At 34.8% G+C, this 26,552-nt stretch overlaps 1 protein-coding gene and 1 long non-coding RNA gene across 2 annotated transcripts in view; one reads left to right on the top strand and one right to left on the bottom strand.

Annotated features, from left to right (window-relative positions):
• PACRG (parkin coregulated) overlaps window positions 1–26,552 on the top strand; it is a 223,746-nt gene that overhangs the window by 40,101 nt on the left and 157,093 nt on the right. The window contains exon 5 of the mRNA XM_048296681.1: window positions 9,443–9,577. Within this exon, the coding sequence (XP_048152638.1) occupies window positions 9,443–9,577 (135 nt within the window). The remainder of the gene's footprint in view (window positions 1–9,442; window positions 9,578–26,552) is intronic.
• Window positions 15,834–26,552, bottom strand: part of LOC125322704 — a 37,514-nt gene continuing 26,795 nt past the window's right edge. The window contains exons 3-4 of the long non-coding RNA XR_007202184.1: window positions 18,290–18,372; window positions 15,834–15,921 (exon numbers count right to left, since the gene is read on the bottom strand). This is a non-coding gene — a long non-coding RNA (uncharacterized LOC125322704). The remainder of the gene's footprint in view (window positions 15,922–18,289; window positions 18,373–26,552) is intronic.

Here is a 26,552-nt window from a genome sequence, read left to right as displayed (position 1 = left end):
TAGGCTCTTCAAATCACCAAGAAATGAAAATTTTCATTAAGTTTTATGTGTTCAATGTCTAGGTAGTTAAGGCTACTTTGCTAATAATATATACTATATGCCCTTTTCCTGTCCTTTGTCTTTCACCTAAGGATATCTTCATGCTTCCTGGTAAGCTCAAAACTGGGGAAGGTTGAGATTCTGCTCCGCTAGCACCCTAGCAATCAGTTCTGGAGATGATGAGTATAATAAGAAGAAATAATCATGATGAAGTAAAGAAAATAGATAGTTGGTCATATTTGCTGGAAGATGAAGGAAAAAGCTCTACATCTGCTGTGGGGATGCTTTGAGTGTAAAGAATGAAATGAGCTCTCAAACTGCTTAAAAATCATGTTTTGACTAGCTAGACAGAATATGCCTTCCTATGCAAAAAAAAAAAATCCCTGAGAATCTTCCTGTGAACCAGAGAAAAGCTTAGGTCAATCTTCTGTGTTATTTCAAGTGTAAGTGGAATAAAAGATGTATGCAATAATGAAAAAAATGCCTATCTGAATCTATAATCACATAAATATATAGGACAGGAAGGCTAGCAAGCTGCTGAAGTGACATTTTAAGGTCTAATTATCTTATGTGGAAAGAAACTGAGGAAATTACAGCTGAAGCTATGGACAGCCTATGGCAGTGAATGATCACAATGCTAAAAAGAATCTGTGTCTCAGACTCCTTTCCAATATGGCAAAAAAAGCCCCAAAACCCCTGTCAGTACTCTCCAGTCTAATCAGCTTACTGAAAAGAAAGAGATTTGTAATATTTTAAGGCATTTTTGGTAGCATGACAGAAATAATTGATCGCAAAAAACAATAGTAAGATTTTAAAAAATGGGGCAGGCTTTGGCATTCAACATGAGTTAATCTAGCTGTACTTCACACCTGAGACATCATGATGTCCAAATAGTTATCAACTCCTTCCCAAACAGTCTATTAAAGAATCATGGTAAAGTTCATGGTACATTACTTTCAGATATTTCAGGAAAGAAAAAGGGGGGGAAGGGCTCCAGTAAAGGTCTTAAGGAAATAAGCAATTAAATAGCATTTAAGCCACTTCTTAAGTCATAGCACACATAAGTGGAACAATTCTAAAAGAAAAGCATAGGACTTGACACTGGATAGATTTAAAATTGGTCACTGATGATTAAAAAATATCAACATATGATTGCCAGAATAAAAAGTGCTAAAAGGTATGAAGATGATAACTTTATGTAAAGAATTTTTTTAAAGTTAACAAAAGGGTCCCCCATATCTTCTAGACCTCAAAGAGACCACAGAATTCTCACTGCCCTGAATATGGGGCAGATTGATTTAGCCTACAGTAACAATGGCGTATGGATTAAAGATGCTGCTTAAGAGCTTCGGTATGAGGAACAGCTATATTCAATAAATAGAAATGGTAATAGTATTCTACAGACTAAAAAGTTCAAAGTTTTTATTTAAATATTTCATATGTTCTGGTCAAGATTAATGTATTTCCATGCAGATTTAGTAGCCTTCAATAACAGTATAACTTCCAGTTGTTCTGAAATTATTAACATCCATATAATAAAACTTTATCATTACTTTTAGGCATGAAAAATTATATTTCAAGTAGACGGGTTGCAAACAAACAGTCTAGGTAGTTACGGAGATTGAAACAAACTATCTGGGGAATATCAGTTACCACAGAAAGTGATTAATCCTGCATTTGCCAATATGAAAAGCATTTCAAATAACAAAATTATGGAAGTATATTATATATATGGAAGTATATATTTCACATTATGACCTGTGAAAGACACATTTGTCCCTTCACATTACCAACCCAGCTACTGTCAGCATTGTGAAGAAATATTCTGAGTGCTCCTTTTCACTTGCATCCTACAAATTTGACTTCTGGTATGAGACAAAACTGACTCTTTCACCAAGGAAAATTTTACCTCTTCTTGGAAGAGTTTTTTTTACCTATATGCCAAGCAGACAAGCAGAGATTGTTAAAACCTTTTCAACTGCATATGATAGGAATTAAAAACTATTTGTTTCCTGCTAGTGTTCTCTTGTGAGGGAATGATTTGAATTTAACATCAAAGAAATCAATTCATCAGTTTTTCCTGCAAAAAGGCCAGATATCTTAGCAGGTTAATAAATACCTTTATCAGCAACAGTAGCACTGAAAACAAAAAAACCTGCCACAGAGTAAAATAGCTATCAGGAAAAATTTGGAAGGCTTCCAGATTTAGTGCAATTGATGCACTGGAAAGCTTTGTGAAACTAACAGAGCAAGACTATATCTGGACTGGAAGGAAAGAACTGTGTTAGTAGAGAAATATATTAGCAGTTGTCACTCTTCTCCCTTTGCATCAAAGAAAATTTCTTGGCAAGCATCAGGAGAGAAATCTAAATTATGTGAAATAGTTACACTGTATTCCAGTAGAGAATAAGAGATGAAGGACATTTCAAGAACAAAGTGCTGTAGAGCAGTTTATAACATAAGCACATCTGTCTTACAGAAACAGCTTATCTCTTCTCCAATCAAAAATAACATTTCTGAGGTGGTGAAATAGAGTAATTCTGCATGCAGCTTATGACTTACTTTCTGTAGTGTCTCAAGGCAATAACGAGATACAGTATCATTGTACAAAATCACATGTCTAATTTTTCTTTCAAGTTCTAGTGCTTTGGAAGCATTTGTAATGTTTGCTGACCTATCAGTAGTTTCATTTGGGGGTCATAAAATTGTGTTTTCTCAATTTGACTTTTGAAGCTATGAGATGGGCTTTGATCTGTTGTCCAGATCTGTGGAATAGCCCCAGAAGCAGCTTTTAAGCATTAGATGTTAGGCATCATTTAAAGCATATCAAGAGTGGCACATTTGAAGAAATATCTCCCTGTTTCTTTTTGGTTATAAAAAGCTTTTGTCTGATACATGTCGATGGATCACATTCTTTTGATATTGAATGCCTGTGATATTGATATTAAATAAAAGCCATTAATGTGGAACTCAGGAGTACCTACTGGGACATCTTACATCTTACTCTCCTGTCATTTGAAATTTTTCATTCAATTTTTGGTATGACTGCATAACAAGATCCAAACATGATTGCAGAATGTATTAACCACCTCAGTCAGTTTAATCAAATTAGGATCTTTCCCATGCCAAAATAAGTGGATTGCCAGTTGAACTATGCTGCATTAGCCAAGTTTAACACCAGCAAAAGAGGAGGATGAAACAAAGAGTCTGTCAGTGGTAACACAGACATTTCCTTAATGCCATCGCCTTTACATCTTCCCGAGACAGCATGCATTAGTAAACTTTATTCTGTGGGTACAGTGCAATTTTGTACCCATACATTTTTTAGTTTGAATACAAAGAATGGATATTTATGGTTTTATTTCTGAAGATTTCATTCTTCAAGGTGATAATATGGCATTATATTCTCAAGGAAGACTGCCTTTTTTAGGTAAGACAGCTGAGTGGTCATATAGCTTTTATCCCTGTAGCTTCAAAAATAAATTTAATGAAATATTTTTGTGAGGAGAAAACATAAAAGTCTACGGTTAAATTCCAATTTTCTTGTAAGAATCTTGGCAGACAATAAATGGAAGTAGTTTCTTTCTTCTAAATGCATTAATCTGGGTTAATAAAAAAAAAATATTTTTAACTATTAAATTTGATTACATCACTTGCCCTTTTTTTTATATAATACATGAATTGTTATATAAGAACAGTAGGATCTCAGTCCAGTTTTTGTTTGACTTAAACTGCTCATGAAACTAGTGTTAGTGTTCACAAATCCGCCAGTTGTACTACACAGGCACGTGTTTAGGTCCCCAAGTGTGCATAGAGTTTGACACTCAGAAAATGTATAAAATTCAGTCTTCAAATATTAATCACTGTTTAAACCTGGCTTCAAATAATTTTTCTTAGTCATTTTCCTAATGTGCCATCACTGAAAAGTTTAAGAATGCAACCTTGTAAAATGGCTTTCAATGCCCATGAATCAAAGAAATATGGTCTTTCTCTCTTTTTTGCTTAATGGCTTGTATCTTTTATCTTGTCACATAGTTCAATGGCATAGAATTACAATAAATTAGTTTTGCAATTATCAAACTCTTCAACTTCTCTTTGGCATTTAACGAACCTCAGAATCTGTTTATTGCTTCATATACTTTGCCATCATGAATATTAGCCTTTAATTAACTGGAACTCTAATCTTAATCTTTCTCACTATATTGCAATGAAAAATTTTTATTAGCTTGAAGAAGATAGTATTTGTTACTATTTTTCCAATAAATGGAATACTTTTAGAATGACCTTTTTATCAGTAATTATAACAATATAAAATGTAAGAAGGCAAAACTCGTTATACCAAAGAAAAGCATTGTGATTACTTTTTGTGTATTTCACTTAGCAACTGAGAAGCCTCAGCTGAGAGAGACCTGTAGAGATCATGTGGTCCAGGCTTAGATCAGGAATTGCAAAAAAGTAAAAGAGGAAATCATACACATAAACTTTTCCTCAGGCAGACTGTGCACAGCTAGAATGACCCAAAGTGGTGTCTGCATTAGAGAATAGGGCTCTGTGGCAACCTCCCTAGTAATGAAGACTGGAAGGAAAAGAAACTGTTTGCAAAAGGTAAGCAGTACTGTCTCAATGCAGCCACTCTAGCAAAGGTCTCATAACCTAGGTTTGTCAGATACAAGTGAAACAAGCTGTCTTCATGAAGTAAAGGAGAACAAAAGTATTCTTCAGTCATGCAACATTACTGTATCTTCAATGCAGGGACAGTTCCACTGTCTTCCTGATTGCTGATGTTTCTTTGTTCTAGACTGATGTTAGGCTAATTCCTGTCTTGATCATTTCATTGCTTTGAAGTCAGTTACTCTTCCAGGTATTTAAAGGTCTCTGTACCTATTGCAGACCAACCTGACAAGAAAAGCATCTTTAAGACAAAGGGAAAAACAACAGCTCACTCTGTTGAGACTATTTTCAAGTATTCTGTATGCTGCTACTTCTCCAGCTATACACAGTACTTTGGTAGTTACACAGTACTAGATGTGTTAGGAGGGTAAAAATGTCCATGTTGAAGTCGAGACAATAATGGCATGTAATATTGAAATGAGAGATATGATAATAGATGAAATTTATTAATGAAACTTCTTAATATTTGGTTTCAGGAATAACTTTATTTAATATTTTCATTGAAAAAATCAGGGTTGCATAATGAAATATATAGTTGACATAATGTTTGGAGTTGTTATTAAAATAGATGAAGATCATGGTGTGGCACAGATAGAAGTGGAAGCCTTTGAGAACTGGTGTAATAGAAATGGAATTAAATATTATAGTAGTACAAAGTACAACATAATGTACTTAAAACTATGACAAGAAATTATATTATTAACATTGAGCTCATCATCTGGAAAATATTAACTGCTGTGGCAGTTAATCAATGGATAACTATGATGTGCCAGTGTGATGTCGCCATGAGAGACTAAATGTAAGGCTGAGAGATCTACCAAAAAGACTGTATCACATGAAAAATAATACTCATTGTATTTATGATTAATGATAATAAGGATTTAGTCAACCTGAATGGATTTATTTTTCATCAACTTTTCCAGTCACAGCTTGAATGTACAGAAACTTTGAGTATTTCCAATACTGACTTTTGGCCAGGAGTTCCATAAATCCACTATTTGGCACATGAATACATTACTTTTGTTTGTTCCAAACTTTTTACTAACTAGATTTTTTTTAATGTCCCATACTTTTACTGAAGGTGATAGTGGAAAATCTGTCCTTATTACCTTTTCCATAATGTCATTATTTTATATTTATTTTATTCCTCCATAGCAATAATTTCCACACTGTATTCTCTTCTTGTGAAAGCCATTCCATACCCTCAGTCATTATCCTCTTCTGAACCTTTTCTAATTCTACCATACCTTTTTTTGAGATTGCAGGCCAGAGTAGGTATACTACTTAAGATGGAGCTTCTAAGCCTTCATGTAAGGACAATGCACAACAGAATGGGTTTGATACCAAAATACTTTTAGTCCTTCCAGCATCTTTGTTCCTGGATAAAGAATAGGAAGAAATTTAATTAATGTAAACGTATTTTCTAGAAAATTTGTAACGTGCAGTAGGAAAATGCTCATAGCAAATTTACTAACATGAGTTGGGAGGAAGAGAATGTTCGGTATCAGGGAAGATGTAATTTGGGATTGCATTAGCTACCTCTAATTATGATAATCTGCTAGAAATAATTCAGATTGTATCTCATGTAATCAAGACAACATATTCTTTAACAATAATTTAAGTTAAAATCTAGCAGTGGCCTCTAATATTGTACAGAAAATAATGTTTTAAAGGATGTGTGAAAGACCTGTTTGTGAAAAATATACAAAAGAACAGAGGTGCTTTTCCAGTGGCCTTAAAGCGCAGTGACTATGAGACTTGCCTCAAATGAAAAAAAAAAACCAAAATCAACCCATAAAAAAACCAGTGAAAATACTTATACTGGTGGCATAGAACAAATTGTTCCTCTGCAGAGAAGCAAGTGGAGGTTTATTTACATTGGTTAGAAACGCTTTTCTTGGAGTATTACTCTCAACTGCTGCAGATGTGTTTACTAAGCAAAGTTACAGCTGTGCATATCAAATCTATTTTCGCTGGACATGGTCTATCAGGGACAGAAGTATGCAACAATAGATCAGAGTTTAGTAGCCCTATTTGAAGCAATTTATAGGAGAGTACAGTGTAGGCATATCACTAGTAGACCTCTCTACCTTGGCCAGTGGAAAATTATGTGAAAACGCTTTGGGGGAAAAATGTGCCAAGTCAAATTTAGATCTGTAGTTACCAGAGTTAAATTACAGAAAAGTCCAAATGAAACAGAGAATTTACAAGTTTACAATCTGTTCACTGGAAAGCTGAATGTCTTTACTGCTAGAAACTAATGTAAGGGTCACTGAAGACAAATAGAACAATACAAAATACTGGGTATGGTTTATGATCATTGAAGCTCTCACCTTTTTTTGAAAATGAGACTTTCTAGCAAATCATGAAAGTATTTTTACAAAAGAAACATGCAGAGAATTGTAGGAAGTTCTTATCCCAGATGCACAGCTAGAGAGTTTCTTAGTGAAGAATCAGTTGTCAAGGACATTTGAGATTAGTTTAGCTCTCTTAGACTCTTTTAGCATTTGAGATTAGCTTTGTTAATTAGCTTAAACTATAGATTTCTTATAAGTACTTGAAATTCTATTATCGTAGTGCCAATTGTTAGTTGCTGTTACTACCATGTTTGTCTGAGAAAAAGGTTCCAGCATGAGCATTTTGGAATTGGACTGTCATTCAGACTATGCCATATGCTAAAACAGCAATAGCTCAGATAAGGAACTAAGTGGAGCAAAATCAAATTTCCTCACAGGCAGACAAGAGAGGTCTGAGCAAAAGACCTTCATTCTTTCCAGTGCTTCAGCCATCAATACTGACGGACTAGAAGTCATATGAAAGCCAAATCCATAGCATTTAGGGAAGGGATATGCTGGAAGAGATTACCTAATCTCATTATCTAATGACTAGGAAAAAACAGTAGAATGTGCAAACAGTAATATTAGTTGGAAATTAAGTGTCGCAGGTTGAAGTTGGTTAAGCACCAAGCACCCACAAAAAAAACCCATTTACTTATTTTCCTCTGCTATAGTTAAGCAGAGGAGGTGAAATTAAAAAAACTTCATGAGTTGAGATAAGGATTATTGAAAAGAAAACACTTTTAAGGCAAAACAGATTAAAAACTTAAACTGTATAAAGAAGATTTATTATTGACAGAATTAAAAGTAAAAAGGGTAATGAGAGCCAAAGCAAACTTTCAGAACACCTTTCTTCCCCAATCCCTCCCTCTTTTTACCAGCCGCTCAAGGAAACAAAACATGGGGTTTTGATCAGTATTTCACTTCTTAAAAGTCTTTCTTCAGTGTGTTTAAGGAAAAGAGTTTCTTCTGCTATGCCATGGGATCCTTCCCACAGGAGATAGTTCTCTGCGGACTTTTCTAGCATAGTTTTAAATTTGACAAGCAACGGCCTGCCCGAACCTGCTGCAATGTGAAGTCCCTCCCACGGGTTAAGCAGTCTTCCCACAACTGCCTAGTGTGGCTCATTTTAGTTCATGGGGTTTAGTCTTTTAAGGATGAGGTGCTCTAGTTTGGAAGCAAAGGCTCTCTTCCTCGATCTCTAAAAGCAAGGGTCATCTCTCTCTGAGTTCTTCACTAGATTACAGCTTTTCAGTATCCACGCACTCCAGTGTGAACACTCTTCTTCAAGGGCTGCGTGTGGATCTCTGCACCCCCCCATGCACCTCATGAATTACAGGGAAGCAGTTTGTTGTATTATAGTCCTCACCATGGCTTGCAGGAGAATCTCAGCTCCGGCGCGTAGCGTACCTCCTCCTCCTCCTTTTTTTTCACTGACCTCGGTGCCGCCATGTTGGTTTTCCTCACGTGTCCTCGCTTTTCTTCTTACTTGGAAGAAAGCTGGTGTCTGCAAGTTGCAGTTGAGAGGCTGATCTCATCCGGGCTCCACATCGGGGAATTGCTCGCCATGTCTCTCACTGCTGGCTACGTGATCCCTGCCAGCACCCCACGGGCGCTTCTGGCCTCAGGAGGGGCCTGGCTGCACGGTCCCGGCCTCAGGAGGGTCCGGCCAGGCGGCCCCCAGCAGCCCCCCGGCATGAGCTAGAGTGGCCCTCCCCCCCTCAGTGGCACGGCCCTGGCTGTCATGCCAGGAAGGGCCCAGCGGCCCTCTCCAGGAAGGGGCCCAGGGGGAGCAAGAAAGAGAACTTCTTGAGGTTTCTCCTTTCTTAAATATGTCATTACAGAGGCGTTACCAGCTTGTCTAATTGGGCTAGTAACCTGCCCATTGTCAGAGCTTTCAGCGAATGGCCCTGCGCCAGACATAGAAGTTTCGAGCAGCTCTCTCTTTTATTTTTTTATTTCCTGCCCCCAGAAACCAGGTTTTGTTAAACCAATGCACCAAGTTAAATTACTTCTAGAAATAAACAGAAAAAGGAGAAATACTTAATTTTCCAACAACTTCTACTATGTAATGTCAATACCTTCTTGGTGTTTTATTTTTGCTTAAAAATCCTATTATAATGGAGAGATCTACTTTAAAATATAACCAGTTTTTATAGGACAATCTGAAAGTGGCAAATAAAAAAAACCAATTAACAAAACCTGTAGATCATTATCAAAGTGTACTTTCAAAGAAGTGAAGTGTAGCATGTAAAGAAGAAAGCAAACTATAATTTGGGAGATCAGTATTATTCTTCTTTTATATCTTTTTTAAGCCAAGCTTTAGGCTTTTTCTAAAACTATATTACCACTAAACTGTGGGGTTTTTTATTTTGTTTGGCTTTTTTCTTTTTAAGGTAAGAGGGCCCCCACCTGCAGGATCAGTAAAACAAAGACCAGCAAAACGCACAGCTTTTCGCAAGTTTTATGACAGAGGAGACTTTCCAATTGCTGTTGAGCATGGTCACGTAGGAAACAAAATTGCCTGGAAGGTAAGTCCTGGCACAGCTGTGACAACCAGCTGAGCTATTGAAGTGACATCTCTCATTGTCAAACAAAGTTAGCTTGCAAGTAAATACACTGAAATAATTTCCTAGCAAATGGAAGATGGTGGGAAAGTCATTAGAGAAAGGCCCCTGAGTCAGCTGTCTGCCTTGGCTAACAATTAAATTATATGCTGCAAGAAGGAAGATGACAGAATTGCTTTGCCTTAGAGAATTGTCTCCTGCCCAATTCATCTCTATTTTTATGAGGACTTGGCAATGCAGCCTGTTTCAGGCAGTCCATCAAATGATGGAAGTGGCTGGATACAGTGAGCAGCAGCCATTTATCTCCCCCAAATTTCACCTTCCTGCAGGACACTTCCAAATAGAAGCTTTAATTACCTAAATGGATAGGTCAAGATTGCCTGCTCCCTGAAAATGCAGAGCGGAATACAAACGAAGGCAGATTCTCATTCCATGGCTGTACTCTCAGACTCCAGCATATGTCAGACAGCGTAATCGCTGTCATACGTGCCTCTGTTACAGGCTGACCTCCACTGCTGAAACCATTACAGCTCCGACATTTCTCTGACAAAAGGTTAATTGGCTTCAAAATAAATGTATTGCCTAATGACTCCATTCTAATGCGGCTGTGTTTCTCTCTAAAATGCTTGGTGATGTTATTTGTAAAACTTGCCAATCTTCTAAGTAACTACTGCAGGCTTTTAAATTTAATTTAAAAAATGAATGCTGATCTTTAACCTACTCCTATTATTTAATTATTTTGGTTATCATGAATTACTTTATTTTTTATGTTATTTATTGGACTAGACTAAGATTTTGCTGGAAGCAATGATAGAGAAAATGAATGCAGTATGCATGAACAAAATGTGTCAGATTGTAGAATATTTTAAATTGTTCGTGTCAAAAACATGTAAAATTTAAATGTAGAGCTATGTTAAGTCAACACTAAAAGAGGGATTTTGCAATCTTATAACTGATTCTGCTTGTAATGAAGCCAACAGGATTAGCTCTGTAGTGTGGTAAGTAGTACAATATTTGATAGTAACTAAATTTTTAAGGTAGCTCTTTTGCTTATTGAAATACAGAAGAAAGATTTGTGCTACTATTTTGTTGCCTATAGCAGTTTGGAATCAGCACAAGGAACAATTAAGAGTTCTTGCAGCAAAGGGAATCTGTATCCCAAAAGACTTTACCCATAATCAAGATGAGATTCCAGTGCAATTGGGCTTTAGGCAACGCTAGAAATTCCCTTGCTGGACTCACAGGCTTACAACTTAAACCTGCACTCTGATCTTTCATCACCTGGTAAGACCCAAAGGTGATTTTCAAGCCACTGCAAAAAAATCTGCACAATTTAGTTTTTATCTTGAGGCTTTGTAATTTCTAATTTCTCAAAATCAAACTGAGAGGTACAGAAATACTACTGGACTGGCATTCCACTAGATGATGCTAGTGACTGCTTAGTTGACTTAGGACATCAGGAAATGAAATGAAGCTGCATAAGAATTTCAGATGGGACATTAGCAAAAGGTTTTTCATTGAGAGTGTGGTTGGTCACTGGATTCCCCGGCAAAGTGGTCACAGCACCAAGCATGTTAGTTTCAGGATGAGGCTCTTGGTCATATGATTTAGATTTTGGTAGTCCTCTGAGGAGGAGGGAATTGTATTTGGTGATCCTTATGGGTCACTTCCAACTGGCTACCTTATCTGCAAGCCTTCCAAACACAGGTGCATGCTAAAGTGTTTGATTCCTGTATCTGACAGTTTTAATTGTTTGAAAACATACTACCATGAACAATCACAACAGCAGAGTCTCTAGCCAAAGATCCAGCATGTGTTTTTTCTTAATACAATTTGCAGTCTTACAGAACTACTGTCCACCTACTGCAGTAAAACACTAGCTTTTAGCTAGTGGAATGTAGGACTGAGATGTCATGCAAGAGGTTTTTTGCTATTCTGCTACTCCTTTCTTTTGAAAAAAAAGATCAGAACTTCAGCATGAATGCAAGTAAGCAGCACAGTAATGGACTAGTCCATTCCTATATTAGGGCATGTTCAGATCCAACCTTCTTTCCCTTATTCCATGCCACTCAATTTAGTCAGAAATCAATCCCAGCTGAGTTCTACAGCAGACACTCAAGAAAACAATACTGAGGTAGTAGAATTACTTGAGGCTATTGTTTAGTTTGACACACAACTGTCATTGATTATTGTGCAGTTTAAGTAGATGAAGCAGGCAAATTGGCATTTTCCAGTTCAAACTTTGCATTAGATACCTTCTGAAGTCTTAAAGGCTGCCCAGAGCTGCAAAAGGGTGAGAATGATGTTCATCATTAGCTGATATTTAAAGGTACAGATAAACTAAGGTCTGTATTTTTCACTTGTTTTAAGGACATAGTTGCACTATCCAAAAGACATTTAGTGGCTAATTTTCATCAGTTCATCATATTTAATTTTATATCCATATAAAGAAGTTAATTTTTTATTAATATATTTTACTCAATACTGCTAAAATTCATGACAATTAAAAATATATATTTTATTAATGGAACGTGTCTAGGCAAAAGCTTGGCTGACCTATAATTATTTGCATGAATCATGATCTAGTGGAAGGATAAAAAGAAGAAATAAATGGTAACAGTGATATTTTAATCCTGCTATAATTGCACAGTATCAATGTTTTATTTTGAGAGAGGTTTATTTACTCTGTTTAGTTATAATGTATGTCATGGTTCATTTCACTCTTGTTAGTTTTTCTATGAAGTGGTGCATGAGAGAATATTCAGGAGAGTCTCAGAAACTGATTTTTTACTGACATAGGAAAATGCTAAAGGATTTTGTTCTTTCCTGTAAAATACACAGATGTATTTTATTTGCTTCTTTGTTTGTTTCTATAATTACTGAAACAAAACTGTAATTGTCAGACGTTAATTTTTTTTTTAAACACTTTGAACACTTGTTCACTATATTGTAATTCTGTGGACAGAATGCTGTCATTTTCAGCCAGAACAGGAGAATGCTTTAATATACATGAATTGTGTTTGGTTAATATATACCAAAAAATACACACAAATGACCCTTGATATTATGACAGTTCTGCATATCTATAATTTTAAGTCCATGATTAATTAATTACCTGTAAGGGCTGGCTATGCATAACTGTAGTTATGTAGATAACTGTAGACCTAGATAAAATATAAACTTAAACTTCAGGAACTGTGTAGAACTATTTCTGAGTAACTGCATGTGTTGAATATTTAATTATGAAATAATGGTGCTTTGTTGTTGTTACATAGCTTAATGGTTTCCAAAATGCACTAAATTTAGAAAGAGGCATTCTTGCTCCAAATTAATCCTAAGCATAAACAAGTTTAAACTGTGCAGATAAACCATGGTGTTTACCTTGGTGTCTTTTCTTTAAAAAAGGGACCAAAGCAAATTAGATCTCACTAGAGGACCATTATAGCAAGATGTGTGTTCTTGGTGAATTTTCAGACTAATTCTTTAAGTGTAGATAGGCATCTGCTAGAATATTTCTGTAATGCTGTCCTTCTGATTGGTAAGTTTTACTATTGTTGCATGTTCAAATAAACCTGTTTCAACCTAATGGAAGAAAAAATGTGAAAAGATAATATACATTTACAACATATTATATACAAGAACAGGAAATCGAACCTGATTCTAAAGAATACCATCCAGAGGGAAAAAAAAAGGATCAAAAAAACTCTGATAATGCCAAAGCAAAATTACGTGGTTCTAGAGGATATAACTGCATTTATGTCTAAAAGAAGAAGACATGGTTGTCTTGGAGTTCCTAATATTTGCTTTCAAATCTGGAGAAAAGTTGTCTTTTTGTCATTTTCAAAAACTCAATATAGAGAATTACTTGTTAATTATCTCTGTGAAAACAAAACATAACATGGTACACAAATTTCTGGCTTTGATTGCAATTAAACTAAAAAAAAATTCAAAATGCATTCCAGACTTTTCATCCCCATTCAGTGGATGTACTAGCAGTCAGTGAATCTGTGCTAAATGGTATAAACTCAACATAACATTTTAATATCTAATTTGAAGCCATTGTTTTTGTCCTTCCTCAGTAATCATAAATAGAACTGCATATATATCAGTGCCTTAAAATTTCTGCAAATATTTAATGCTTATGTTTCTTTTATAAAGTAGTTTTTAAGATCTGGAAATACACAACTTCTTTGGTTGAGTTATTGAACAAATATTCAAGGGTCTTTCCAAATATTAAGTATTTGATTTTTTCCACTAAGAGAGAATGAATAATAATGGTATGGTTTGAAAAAGTATTTCTAAAGTGTATTAAACATAAAACTTGGGAACATAAATTGTTGTTTATTTAGAATTTGATAATATTAGAAAGTGATCTTTATATAAAAAGAATGTACTAAAATATTTATAAGTCTTTTGACTACTTTTGTGGGATCCCACAGTTCTTTTTCTGCTTATGTATATTGCAATTTTATTTCAAAATGTATTAATACATTCTTTTGCACAATCTCATACCAAGATATGAATAATAAAAGCTCATAGTTCAGGTCTGAAAAGGACTTCAATTTTTAAATATATGATACTGAATTAAAAAAGGTCAGAATGCAATTAAACCTTTGACTAAAAAAGTTGATAAAAACCAAGAAAGTATCTCTGAGTTATACAGTATGTGTTTGAAATGCAGTCTCTCTGTATCAAACAGAAAGTCATCAGAATGTTTGAAAAATTATTTTTTAGGGAGTGGAGTTAATTATGCAAGTCATTATGCAGGAGTAAAAAAAGCTTTTGTTCTTCAAAAGAATTGTAGCAATTTCAGAGAAATGAAAACCAAATTCAGAAACTCCAACTTTTTAAGCAAAATGTCAACATGAACATGATATCCATCTTTTGGGGCTTATGAGGTTTTTTCCCAGAGTGTCAATGTCTCCTAAGGATATGACTTCTACCATTTTGGTTTCTCTTCATCTCCTCTTTCCTACACAGTTAATGGGTTTTTTTCAGGAGCTAGTATAACTTATGGTAGCAAAATTATTTCTTTGTGATAGAAACTAAATGCAGTGGTGAAAGAAAGTGATCTGCCTTCAACATCATGAATTTGGAATGCACATACACTTTCTCCTTGCACCTGTTAGTGAAGGTTGATTTTAATAGTACGGATTACAAATAATTTGAACTTTCCATAGAACTACAGTTTTTATTAGTATGTTGTATACTAGTTTACATAGAATTCTGAACTGCTATGATTAAGCTGGTACCTAAAGTTCAAATCCCCAAATAAATTAAAAGTAATTGGATGGAGCTCATTTACCCTACAGAATGGCCCCATTATTATACTGTCCTCTTGGAATTTGTGTAGTTCAAGATGTAATTCAAGAAGTTGAGGGGTTTTAAGCTTATTGCCGTCTAAGGGGAGGTTCAGCTTCACCTCTTCTGCTCTCTATTTCTAAAGCATAGTTGACACTGGCACTGAAGTTTATCAGAGACCTCTGTGAGTAATTTTATCTCACTAACTCAGGAAAAGAAGGTGGGTGTGTTTTTTCTCGATAAGCAACATGTTCATAGTCCTGGAAACTTTGATTACATGACAATCCATGAGTGCTAATGCTGTCTGTTGGTGAAGAAGAGAGAAACAGTAGTGAAGTACAGTGAAAAATGTGAGAGAGTTGAGGGATTTCAAAACTTTTTCTTTCAACTAACTGCTAGGTTAGTTTAACTGTTCATGGAATTGCAGCCTCAGAATCTGAAAGCAAAGAGAGCAAACTGCTGTGAAAAATAATACTTCCAAAAAAAATTATTTTAGAGACATATTTTTTCTGCTTCTATTTTTTGTTAAACTGTATTTAATGTCTTCTTAGTAAAAGATGTTGAGACGACACTGTAAAAAAACCAGTAAGTACCCCACAAGTGCTGTCATGCAGAATGAAAGCTTTTTGCAAAATTATGTAGAAAGAGAAACAGTCATGTATCATGCATAGACACAGTAAGTACATCATTGAGTCATGTTAGTTTATATTTTAGTTAATGTCTTCATTAGTGTTTTAAGCAATAGTTCAGTTTTCTGCTGCACTTGACCTCTGTTTATCTTTCCCAGAGGGCTCCTTTTTAAAAATCATTCCAGTGATCCTTTATAAGCCTGTCTCCAATACAAGTGTGTGGGTATAACAGAAAATTGCTGTGTGGATTCAAAAAAAGACAACTGAAAGCAAGAATTTATTAAGCTAGAAATAATACATAATAATGCATAATAATAGATAGAAGTATGAATGGAGGTGAAGAAGTAAAGTCTTGAAGAAGCAAATTTTAGATGCTCCCTGTAGGAAAAAAACCCCACAATTGTATTAACAGATGTAGTGTAAAGGAATAGTTTGGAAAATAATTTTTTTTTATTTTGAAGTAAAGTAAAACTCTCAGTTTTCTATGAAGGCAGTAATACAGCAAACTGTGTGGCATGGTAGCAAGAAAGAAATATTCAGCTTTAAACTAAAAGTAGCAATAGTTCAGTTGCATCATCTTAAGTTGGAAGTTATTAATAATCTGTATACTATGGCTTACTGAAGCAAGCACAAGCAAATACTGTGCATAAAGAGTTGTGTTTAGACAAATGTCATTCATCATTCTTTATGACTGTGATATTAATACCCAGCTAATCACTATAAAAAGTGTTGTCTTGGCTGATGTGCATGTGACTTTTTCTTAGAGATTGTTTAAAATTGCTATCACAAGACTGTTCTAGTTTTGGTTTTTAAATGCAGAATTCTAAGAAATAGGCACATCTTAATGACTATGACCTGCTTTTCATTTAATGAAAACTCCTTTAAATTTCTTGAGCAATGTTATTTAGTAGTGTACATATGCCCCCTCTACGACCCTAGATCATACAAAGAGAGAATAAATGCAATATATTTGCTAGCAAATAAAACAACAAAATTTCCATTGACTGCAGTAGAACGGGATCCTCATTGCCAGATGTAAATAATATTCATTATCCTGTCCCTTTTTCTCCCTATGCTATTACAAATTTTCCTACAATCGATTAAGTTTTTAGTTGATAATGCTCACAGGAATCCATTTTTGATCAGCTATGACAGAATCATGGAATCATACAATTCTCAATGACCATCTGGTCCAACTTTTCTTGGCAAAAGCATAGTCTAGCCAAGATGGCCCAGCAGCCTGTCCATCTATAAATTATAAAGGCTAAGACAATTGAGATTTTTCAGCCTGGAAAAGAGGAATTTTCAGGATGACCTAATTGTAGCCTTTCAGTATCTGAAGGGAGCCTACAAGAGAGATGGAGAGAGATTTTGCAAGGGCATGTAGTGACAGGACAAGGAGGAATGACTTTAAACTGACAGAGAGTAAGTGTAGATTAGATAGTGGGAAGAAATTCTTTACTATGGGGCTGGTGAGTCACTGCAACAGGTTGTCCAGAGAATTTGTGGTTGCCCTGTCCCTGGAAGTGTTCAAGGCCAGACTGAGCAACCTATGGTGTGATCTGGTGGAAGGTATCCCTAACCACAGTGAAGGGGTTGGAACCAGGTGATCTTAAGGTCCTTTTCAACACAGACCATTCTATGATTCTATGATAATGTCTCAAATTATGAAAGTTCTAGAGCTTATCATCATCCTTTTTAACAACTGCCAATTCAAATCTCTGTCTTAAGTCTAAGAAAGTGTTAGATTTGACCTAATTACATTTATATTTAACAATGTGTTAATTTGATATTTATATGCAATAGGTTCGTGGTTGGATTTTTTATATTGACTCTAGCATTTTATGTGTCATGGCTAAGTTTAATCATCTTTCAGTTTAATCATTTACTGACTAAAATGGGGTACCAAGCTGATGTCCTTCAATTAAGGCAACATTTTATAAGTTGTTGCGTAACTCTGGGTATTTCCAGTTTCCATTCCATGGGACATATAGTCAGAGGAAGTATTGAAACAATAAATTTTTCAAGTTTGAAGTTTCTTTGTTGATTTGATCCCACCACTAATAACATGATTCCAAATAAATTTGTCATATTCAAATCTTACTTTTCAAAAGCACAATGCTAGATTTAATTTTCTGTTGAAAAAGATTTTTAATAATACTTAGGTCTTAGAAGAAATATGAAATGTTAGAGATTTAAAAAGATTCTTATCAAAATGCTACTGCAAAACCCTGTAGCAAAACACTATGTTTTTATGAAAACCTATAAAAATCATTGTGACTATTTCAGTACTTACCAGTATACTCATTGGTTGATTTTACTTTGTACATTTGAACTAATGTTTGTGGTGAAACACCGAGTTATGTCACATTATGAATTAGAGGTTACTCAGTGCAATCTCTCCTTTTTACCACTTGTGGCTCACAAGTAATGTGATTGTAAAATGTAATTCTTTCTAGAATTAGATTTTTTACAGTCCTCTAGTCCTTTCCATTTCTTTCATATTTATAATTTATTAATTTAACAAAATGGCTCTTTCCTCTGTGCTCAAAAAATGTACCATGTTTTTTAAAAGCATGACATGTCCATTTACTTAACCGCTGAATAATATGTTTTTCTTAAGAAGTAAAGGTTTTCCTGCAAATGTGTGAGATCTCCTTTCTTTTAACAACATCAATGCTGAATCTGGGGACTAGTGTTGAGATGGGGTCTAAAAAAAGCCTTGCAAAAGATAGTGACAGTTTACCTGATTCCTGTAGCACACAGCAGACATATTTCATTCATTGATTCCTCTGTGGCTAATTAATAGTTGCAACTTATCCCAGGATTCTAGAAAACAGTAGTATTGTGCCAGTTAATTTACTGTTCCTTTTTCCCTGAATACACAATTAAAGTCATTCCTTTATTTGATGTAATTTGCCATCTCTTGAAAGTGTATGGAATGAAAACTCAGCCATGGATCAGAAATAACTAATTTAAATTTGCTAAATGACCTCTGAAGGCTAGTTGAAAGATTTTCTGCTGAATGGGCTGGTGCTCCCTGCCTGTATAATTTATGTGAGAAATTAGTGTGAATGGTTCACTTTTATGGAGCAGTGCTGCTTGTAGTAAGCTTGCAGAAACAATTTTCCCCCAAGCCTCCATCTGTTCTTCAAACCAGGGCATATGCCATCTCATCGAGCTTGAAAGTCAACTGATTTATAGCTCCTGAAAAGTGCATAGATTGAACAGAAAGGTCGACTGCTGCTATGTGACAATGATTTGCTAGGTACTTGGATAAAGACAATTCACGTTACTATGGACTCCAGAGGACACAAGTGGTGGTGTAAGCTTTGGAAATTGGTAAATTGACATGTAGGACAAAAACAAATTGCTCCTCCTCCTTCAGGTAAGCAGATACCTTTCTTCTTGAAGATGGAAGCATTTTAGAAAGTAAGTAGGTAATATAGCCAAGACTTCTTGTTATACTTGTTATTTTCAGGCAGAGTAAGCTTTTCCTGGCTAGAAAGGTTGTCGTCTAGAAGTGCCAGGACTTGTTCTACTTTAATCTTTAAGCTACAAGCAGAAACATCTGTCTTAAAAGTGCATCTTGTTGTTTTGTCAGGAAGTTTTGTTCAGTGCGAGAAACATAGCACTGATGAATTTTCTCTATCTGCCCTGAAGGTGATTTCTGAGCCCTATACAATTAATGGATGACTTGTTCTCTGGCCATTAGTTATCAGCCTTCCTCCTTTTACCCAAATATTGCAGAGTTCTCTGGCAAGTGACAAAACAAATGGAATTGACCACATAAAAATCAATGTGTTTTTGATGTTTTCATTTCTGGTAGTCATGTACTGTGACCATTCTGCTTTGAGGCTCAGATACTGAATAATTTCTTCAACTACTTTTTCGTATCAATTCTGATTTTTTAAATATCATTTCAGGTAAAAAAATGGCATAGAGTTAAGTGTAATATTTACCTAAGAAAGAAATGTAGGAATTATACAGTCTTTCAGTATGAATATTTGGGGTAGATTTTGCCTTGAAAAACACAAAGGTGTAGCATAAAAAATTCATGTGAATAGCAGGAAGAGTCATCCTCTACGATTATGAACTTCTTGCTTGTTGAAGTATCCGTAGCATCTGTTAGAAATGAAATGGTTCTGTAGCTTTCCACAATCACCTGATTTGATGTAGCCATGGATATCCTGACCTAGCTCATACGGACAAGTATACTTTCTGAACAACATAAAATTCAGTGAAGAAAAGCAGAGCAGTGCAGATTAACTGGATCATCATTATCAATTATTTCTTTTGTATAAATATAAGTCAGTACCCAACATAGGTATGGGTATTCATATATTGTGTATGCTGTTGACTGACTAAAGATGATGAAAATGTTGAGCTAAGAAACTACAGAAATTAAATACAAATTGTAAATACCTTATTTTGCTGTAAGAGTGTTGAAGAGATATGTTAAACAGTTATAATACAGCTTATAAAATAATAAGGTGTAAAGGAGAATGTGAGGCATTTAAGAAAATGTCATACTGTATGTCTATAAAATTAATAGAGAAAAGTTCACTATCACTGGAAACATATACTCTAAAACCATATTCAATGAATGTCTCTGCATTGGAAGTGTATTTTTTGTGGATGTCTGTTCTCATCAGTTTTGTGACAAACAATATATATTTTGTTAATTTTTCATTGTTTCATTTTTGTTGTCCACTATATATGATGCATGTGCATGAGGCAAATTTATCTCCATCAGTTCCATTTCATTTCCTATACTACTTTCAAAGTATAAATTAATTCATCATCATTTCAGCATCATTTTCTCATCACTAGCCTCAATGAATATTTCGCATCAAATTCATGTTCACATCTACTATGCTACTGAGTTCTGATCAGGCCTGAGCACTGCTCTCATTCCTCATATTATTATTCTGCAAAATAGTAGTATGTCTTTGCTAATAATATCTATTTTATTGTCATTTTACTTTCTTCCATCTTGCTTTTTTCATCTGTATCTCCTCTTGCTTAGCTATGAAGGGTTTATCTTCATGGGGTTATTCTTGAGGATAACTCAGCAGGATCTGGTTTAAGTAAAGAATGCCTTTTACATATTTTCTTATTAAATAAGTGTGTCATTGGACAGAAATCATTTGGATTAACATTCATGAAAACTTCCTAAAACAGCAAGACCTAAATTTTACACTTTTTTTTTCCTTTCCCTAAATTCCTCATCCTTTGAAAGTTGTTGACAACTTGGTTTGATGAAATATAAATTTGTCATGAAAGAAATCTGTTCCTGCAAATATTTAACCATGCACTTAATGCCTTGTGATTAAACCCACTGAAATAAAACTTTTGCTTGCACTATGTAGCAGTGGTGTGAGAGGTACCTACCTCTACAATGAGAAAAAGATACTTCCATTTGTTTGTTTTCAATCATAATGATGTAACTTTCTTAAGAGGTGCTAGTTTCAAGATATTATTGCATCTTTAAGACATTAATGATCTTAAAAATTCAGCTCATTTAAAGTGTCTGATAAAATCTCTTATTAAGGTGTCTGAATTATGTGTTTTATGAAAAAAAAAGAAGGCTGAGTCTATATTTACATTTCAAATAGCACTGTGAATTTTTGACACTAGTTGTAGCATGTGGTATTTTATCAGAGAAAAAATAAAATATCTTAAATATTTAAATGAGATAGTTCCTCTTGGCTTTCAGCTTTCCACATTGGCACTCAGGAAACAGACAATTGTGGGGAATCATAAATACTGCAGTTGTATTAAGTGGCAGAATCTGTGGGTTGCTAGTATGCTCTACTGTGGCTTCCTTCAATACCATGCAAAAAAAAAAGTGTCTGACTTTGGTTTTAAAGCTACATAGTCTCTCTACGCTGAAAAAATTTAAATCACTGTAGGACCTGGTAGAATTCTGTATTTAGAATATCAGAGTTAAACGTCTCAATAACCTAACTAACACATTAGACTTAAAAATAATTAATTTAAATCTCATGCATTGTTTTCAAATTATTATATTCATATATGCAAGTAAATCCATGCCTTATTTAAAGAACTATTACAAAAAGACAAATGAAAATCACAAATGATGGTCTTTAAAGAGATACAAATATTCAGATTAATATCTTCTCAGGCTACAGTGAGGCTAAAAGAGGATGTTGCTTCCAGTGTAGTTGAAACTTTAGTCTGAATGCAGATCTGCTTAGAAATATGAGTTCTATTGTAATGTAGGGGATCTTGTCTCATAATGAAGACTATGTGCACTGAAGTACAGTTCTGCTGTCAAAAAGTAACACAGTCAATATTGCTCTGTTCTCTTCATATCCAAACAAATTCTGCTAGGGTCAGAAGCCAGTGGTGGTACACCTTTGAATCATAAATATCTATACGAGCCTGTACAGTCAGTTATGTTCCCATTCTGTGCTTCTTCTTTTGGCCTTTCAGGCTCTTAAAAAGGCCAGTTCAGATGGGAGACCCCTACTTTGCCTTGCCATTTAGTAACAGCATTGGAACCTTGCTACTCTTACTATTCCTAGAGTGGTAGACAGGGGCCCTGGACAAAGCTCATATCTGAGGCAGAAACGTTCCTTTTATCAAAGCTTGGGCTAGAGTGTGAATTTTGCACTTGAACTCAGGTGAATTTAAGTTTCCTTTGAGCTGTTGCTTACCTTGTGCTTCCACAGTGTTAAAGACAAAATGCATTAACTTACCTTAATAGGATTTTTTTGCTTGATATGTTCACAGATCAGTTCAAATGCTTGCTAAAAAAAAAACCCCAAAAAACAACAAAAGCCAGGCCACATATTTATCTAGTGAACACTGCAGTCCTTTTTATGTTTGTTCCAAAATCTAACCGTCTGTTCCATGCAGCAGTTTGGGTGAAGCCACAAGCAAGTACAAATTGATACAAAAGTATGCATTTGTTTGGAAATTTGTATTCCAGTTATTACGGCTACTCTACTCCTTTCATAGTTAAAACAAGCTAGCCTGTTTAAAATTCTTGCTGTCATACAGCTCTCAGGGGTTGATTCATATTGAGCTCAAATAATAGTTGCCAATTTTCTAATTTAGCTGGGAATTTCTAGCTTAAGCTAGAGATGAGAAAAGCTGCATTTTTGTTTTCTAGAATTAAATCTTTATTTTATGTCTTCTTTCTGCTTTACTATTTTTATTCCTTATGTTCTTTGATGTTTTTCTGAAGAGATTGGAAAAATAAGCTGTCTCAAACTCTTCAGTAATATCCCTGAATTTGTCCTTTTTTGACGAACTATAAGAAGCATCTGTCCAGAGTAATGATAATATAAACCCTCCCCAAAACAATATTTTTTTTTTTTTTTAGATAGAGTTTATCTGATAAGGAAAAACCTTGATCTTTATTGAATTTATGCATGGATTTTTATTAATTTTTTAACTTGAACTTACTCAAAAAAATTCCATGACAAATTAAATGAGAAATGCATAGCATATGATTTGCAATATATTTATCATCAACTGTGATAAATTTGATCTATTATTTCTGTGAAATAATAAAAGAAGTTCATAAAATTCAGTCCACCTGCAACAGAAGTCCTTAAGCTATGTATAGCAAGTGTGAATACAGCTTCCTGTTCACATACTTCCTGACATCAGTCCATCAGTGATCTCTTCTCTCCAGACATTCATGATAACAGAAAACAAGGTTATGTCTATGTCTTGTGTGCAGATTTGGAGCTAATTGGGACAATAGTTTGCTCTCAAGAGTATGGAAAGTCAAACTTATATGGATTTACCATCTCATAAGGTGATTAAGACTATCTGACTGACTGCATGAAGTTAATTTCAAATGCTCACATGATTAGAATAGAATAGAATAGAATAGAATATTTCAGTTGGAAGGGACATACCCAGATAATCCTGTCCACCGCCTGACCACTTCCTGATGCATTAGTTAGACAAAACTAGTAACCATCAGTAATAACAATCATGGAGAGCAGGAGATTCAGCCCCATATTTTTTCCCCACGTAATTGTTAATTTATGCATTAAGAATCCTAGATTATTAATCTAGGTTTTTTAAACATAACCTAAGGTGGTGATATCATCTAATATGTTGACGACTATCAGGTTAGAATAATCTTTCAAGAATATCTTTCAAGAAGTGACTTAATTTTTGGATTTTCTCTAGCTGTAGCTCGAAATTCCAGTTACTGGTTAGCATTGGGTTATTTGATGAAAATTTAAAAGTAGCAAATACACGTTGGGACTGCTGGAACTGTGCTGTTCCTCATAATCTTTTATTTTATCAGAGGTTTGCTGATAAGCCTTCGAATGTAAAAGTGAGTTCTCTCTAAGAGTGAAGCGTGTTTTCTCTGCTTTAATAATTTTGTACCCATGTATATTTCATTATAAAGTGGCAGCCTTTTATGCTGCTGTTACTTCTGTAAGGAAGTCAAAACTATTCCATCCTTACACAGGGATAATGTGCACTAGCAAATTAGAATGGTTTTTCTAAGTTTTTGTATTTAAAACAATATTTCCATATCAGCTAAGAAATGTCTTTGCTTATATCCACATTCTCACCTGCAGGTTATGAAATTGGTGGTATAACAGGATAAGGCTCTAAGATATTATCTAGATAAAAACTACTGCCTTTTATTTCCAAATGAGTTTTTTAAAGTAGTTATGTCTGATCTGATATGATATTATACGAAAATTATTTGATTCAGGTCTTCAGGTCTTTAGTGAATAAAATTTCCTGCAAGGAATTATTTACAGTTGCTCAGCAATATGTAGTACCTGAGTCACATTTGATGAGTATTTATTTCAGAATACTTTAAAGTACTTGGTGAAGGTGCTAAATAGTTAAGTTCTTTGTTTGCAAATTCTCATCTAAGTCAATCTATCTAAATCACAGATTTGGTGGACCAAAAATTATGTTCTTATTGTACTTACTTTTTAGTCCTATTTATTCCTAACTTTAATTGTGTGTGAGGTTTTTTCCTCATAGAAATATTTACCCTCTTCTCCAATAAATGCTACATTTTAATGAAGAACCATGACAAAGCCATTTTCAAGACCTAAAGAAACACCTTCTAGTTGAGGTGTAGTTTGTAATATCACATATTTCCCCAGTTGCCTACAACTTTATTGATATTTCAAGAATTTAAATAAGTTCAAACCATTCATTCCTCCTTAGCAAAAAGTGTATATCTATATCCTATCCAATGCTCATCTTAGCTTTTTGTTTTGGTATGGAGGTTTTTTTAAAGTTTCAATGTTGTTACTAGCTAGGGATGTAATAACTATTGTTCTATAATTTCTGGAAGGTTATTGCTTTTCCTGGTCATCAGATATCTTTGGGGCAGTTGTTGCTATTAATCACTGCATGAATGGTTTCTAGATCATTAACCACTCCGCAGTCCTTTCAAACTCCCACCATCTCATTTAGTTTGTGAGTTTATTCCAGAATCTTCTGTTCATTTTATTGGTTGGGTTAGCCTAGGGAAGAGAAAGCTAATTGAGATCTAATTGCAGTCTTCCAGTGCCTAAAGGGGTGTTATGGAGGAGACAGAGCCAGACACTTTTCATTGGTGCACGACAGAAAGCGAAAAGACAGCAGTCACAATTTTCAATAAAGAAAATTTCAGCTGGATAATAGAAAAATAGTTATCCATGTTTGGGGCAGAGAATTGAATGAGATGATCTACAGAGGTCTCTTCCAAAGGAAATTACTCTGTGATTCTATGAAATTAGATGGATGAGCCTACTATTTTGTATTTCTGCATTACCTTCCTTTTGAAAATGTCATAACATACTGCTGCTTACTGAATAAGGCTTCCCTATGCTTCTGAAACACAGGTGTTTTACAGGTAAAGAAAGTGAAGCACAAAAATAATGGTACAACTTTAAATGTGTTAACAGACTTCATTTGTTCTATTATATTCTTAACATTCCTTTAACTTAAAACTACATCTTTACCATGTGCAGTATTTATACATACATGTGTATTTTTCAGTACATACTTGGTTTCGCTTTCTAGCCATATCAGGTAAATTTAAAACTGCATTCATAAGAAGTCTGAGATTCATATTCAGTCTACCATAACTAAATGAAAAATGTAAAAAGACCTCCAGCTTTAGATTCCACAGTCAACACACTAAAAACTCTCTAAACTTGTGTCAGTTTAATTCTTCTTGAAGGCTTTGATATTGATTTAGCTTACCAAGGAATATCCCTTTTTCATGCAGGAAAGCCAGAGATGTTTAAAATTAGTATGACTAGTCTATTGACAATGCACAAAGTGCTTTGGGCCTCTAGATTCCATGTGATTCAAATGATTAGAAGACTTTCAACAGTACCTGTCATATAGTCTCAGGTTCTAAAAGTGACTGAAGTGGACAGGCTTATCTGTTTTCTCTTTAACTTAAAAAAATCTAATGAGGAAAAAATGTATCTAATACCTCACAAATCTCCTGCCAAACTATTGAATACCAGAACCTAGAGGCAATATATGGAATAGTAAATAATTTATCTGACAACTATTTTGGTAACCCTGAACTGGAACATCTTTCCAGCTTTTCAATGTATTTCTTACGGTGGGGTGAGGAAACAGGACATTGTATTCTACATAGACATTTAGGACAATATTTTTCCTTTACTTGCTGGCCACATTATTTTTAACACAGCCCAGGACGTGATTTGCTTTCTTTATGACAGGAGCACTACTGGCTGCACTAGAACGTGGCAATCACCGTAACCCTCAAGGGAGCAGGACTGTTACTCAACCAGCCAGTTCCCAACCTCTGCTGGTATAGGGGGTATAGGGGGTTGTTGTATCCAAGCTGCAGGGCTTTGCACTTCTGCTTGTAGAACACCACAATTTTTCTTCACATTTCAAAAGGTTCCTTAAAATTTAAGCTCTAGTATACATTTACTAATCGTTCTTGATATTGGGGTTTGCCTTTCACATTTTGGAGGGGTGTAAAATGGAAATATAAATTCTACATGTTCTAGGAA

The sequence above is a fragment of the Corvus hawaiiensis genome, chromosome 3 (genome assembly GCF_020740725.1).
Source record: "Corvus hawaiiensis isolate bCorHaw1 chromosome 3, bCorHaw1.pri.cur, whole genome shotgun sequence".
NCBI classification, from domain to species: Eukaryota; Metazoa; Chordata; class Aves; order Passeriformes; family Corvidae; genus Corvus; species Corvus hawaiiensis.
This window is presented reverse-complemented; position numbering and strand designations above follow the sequence as displayed.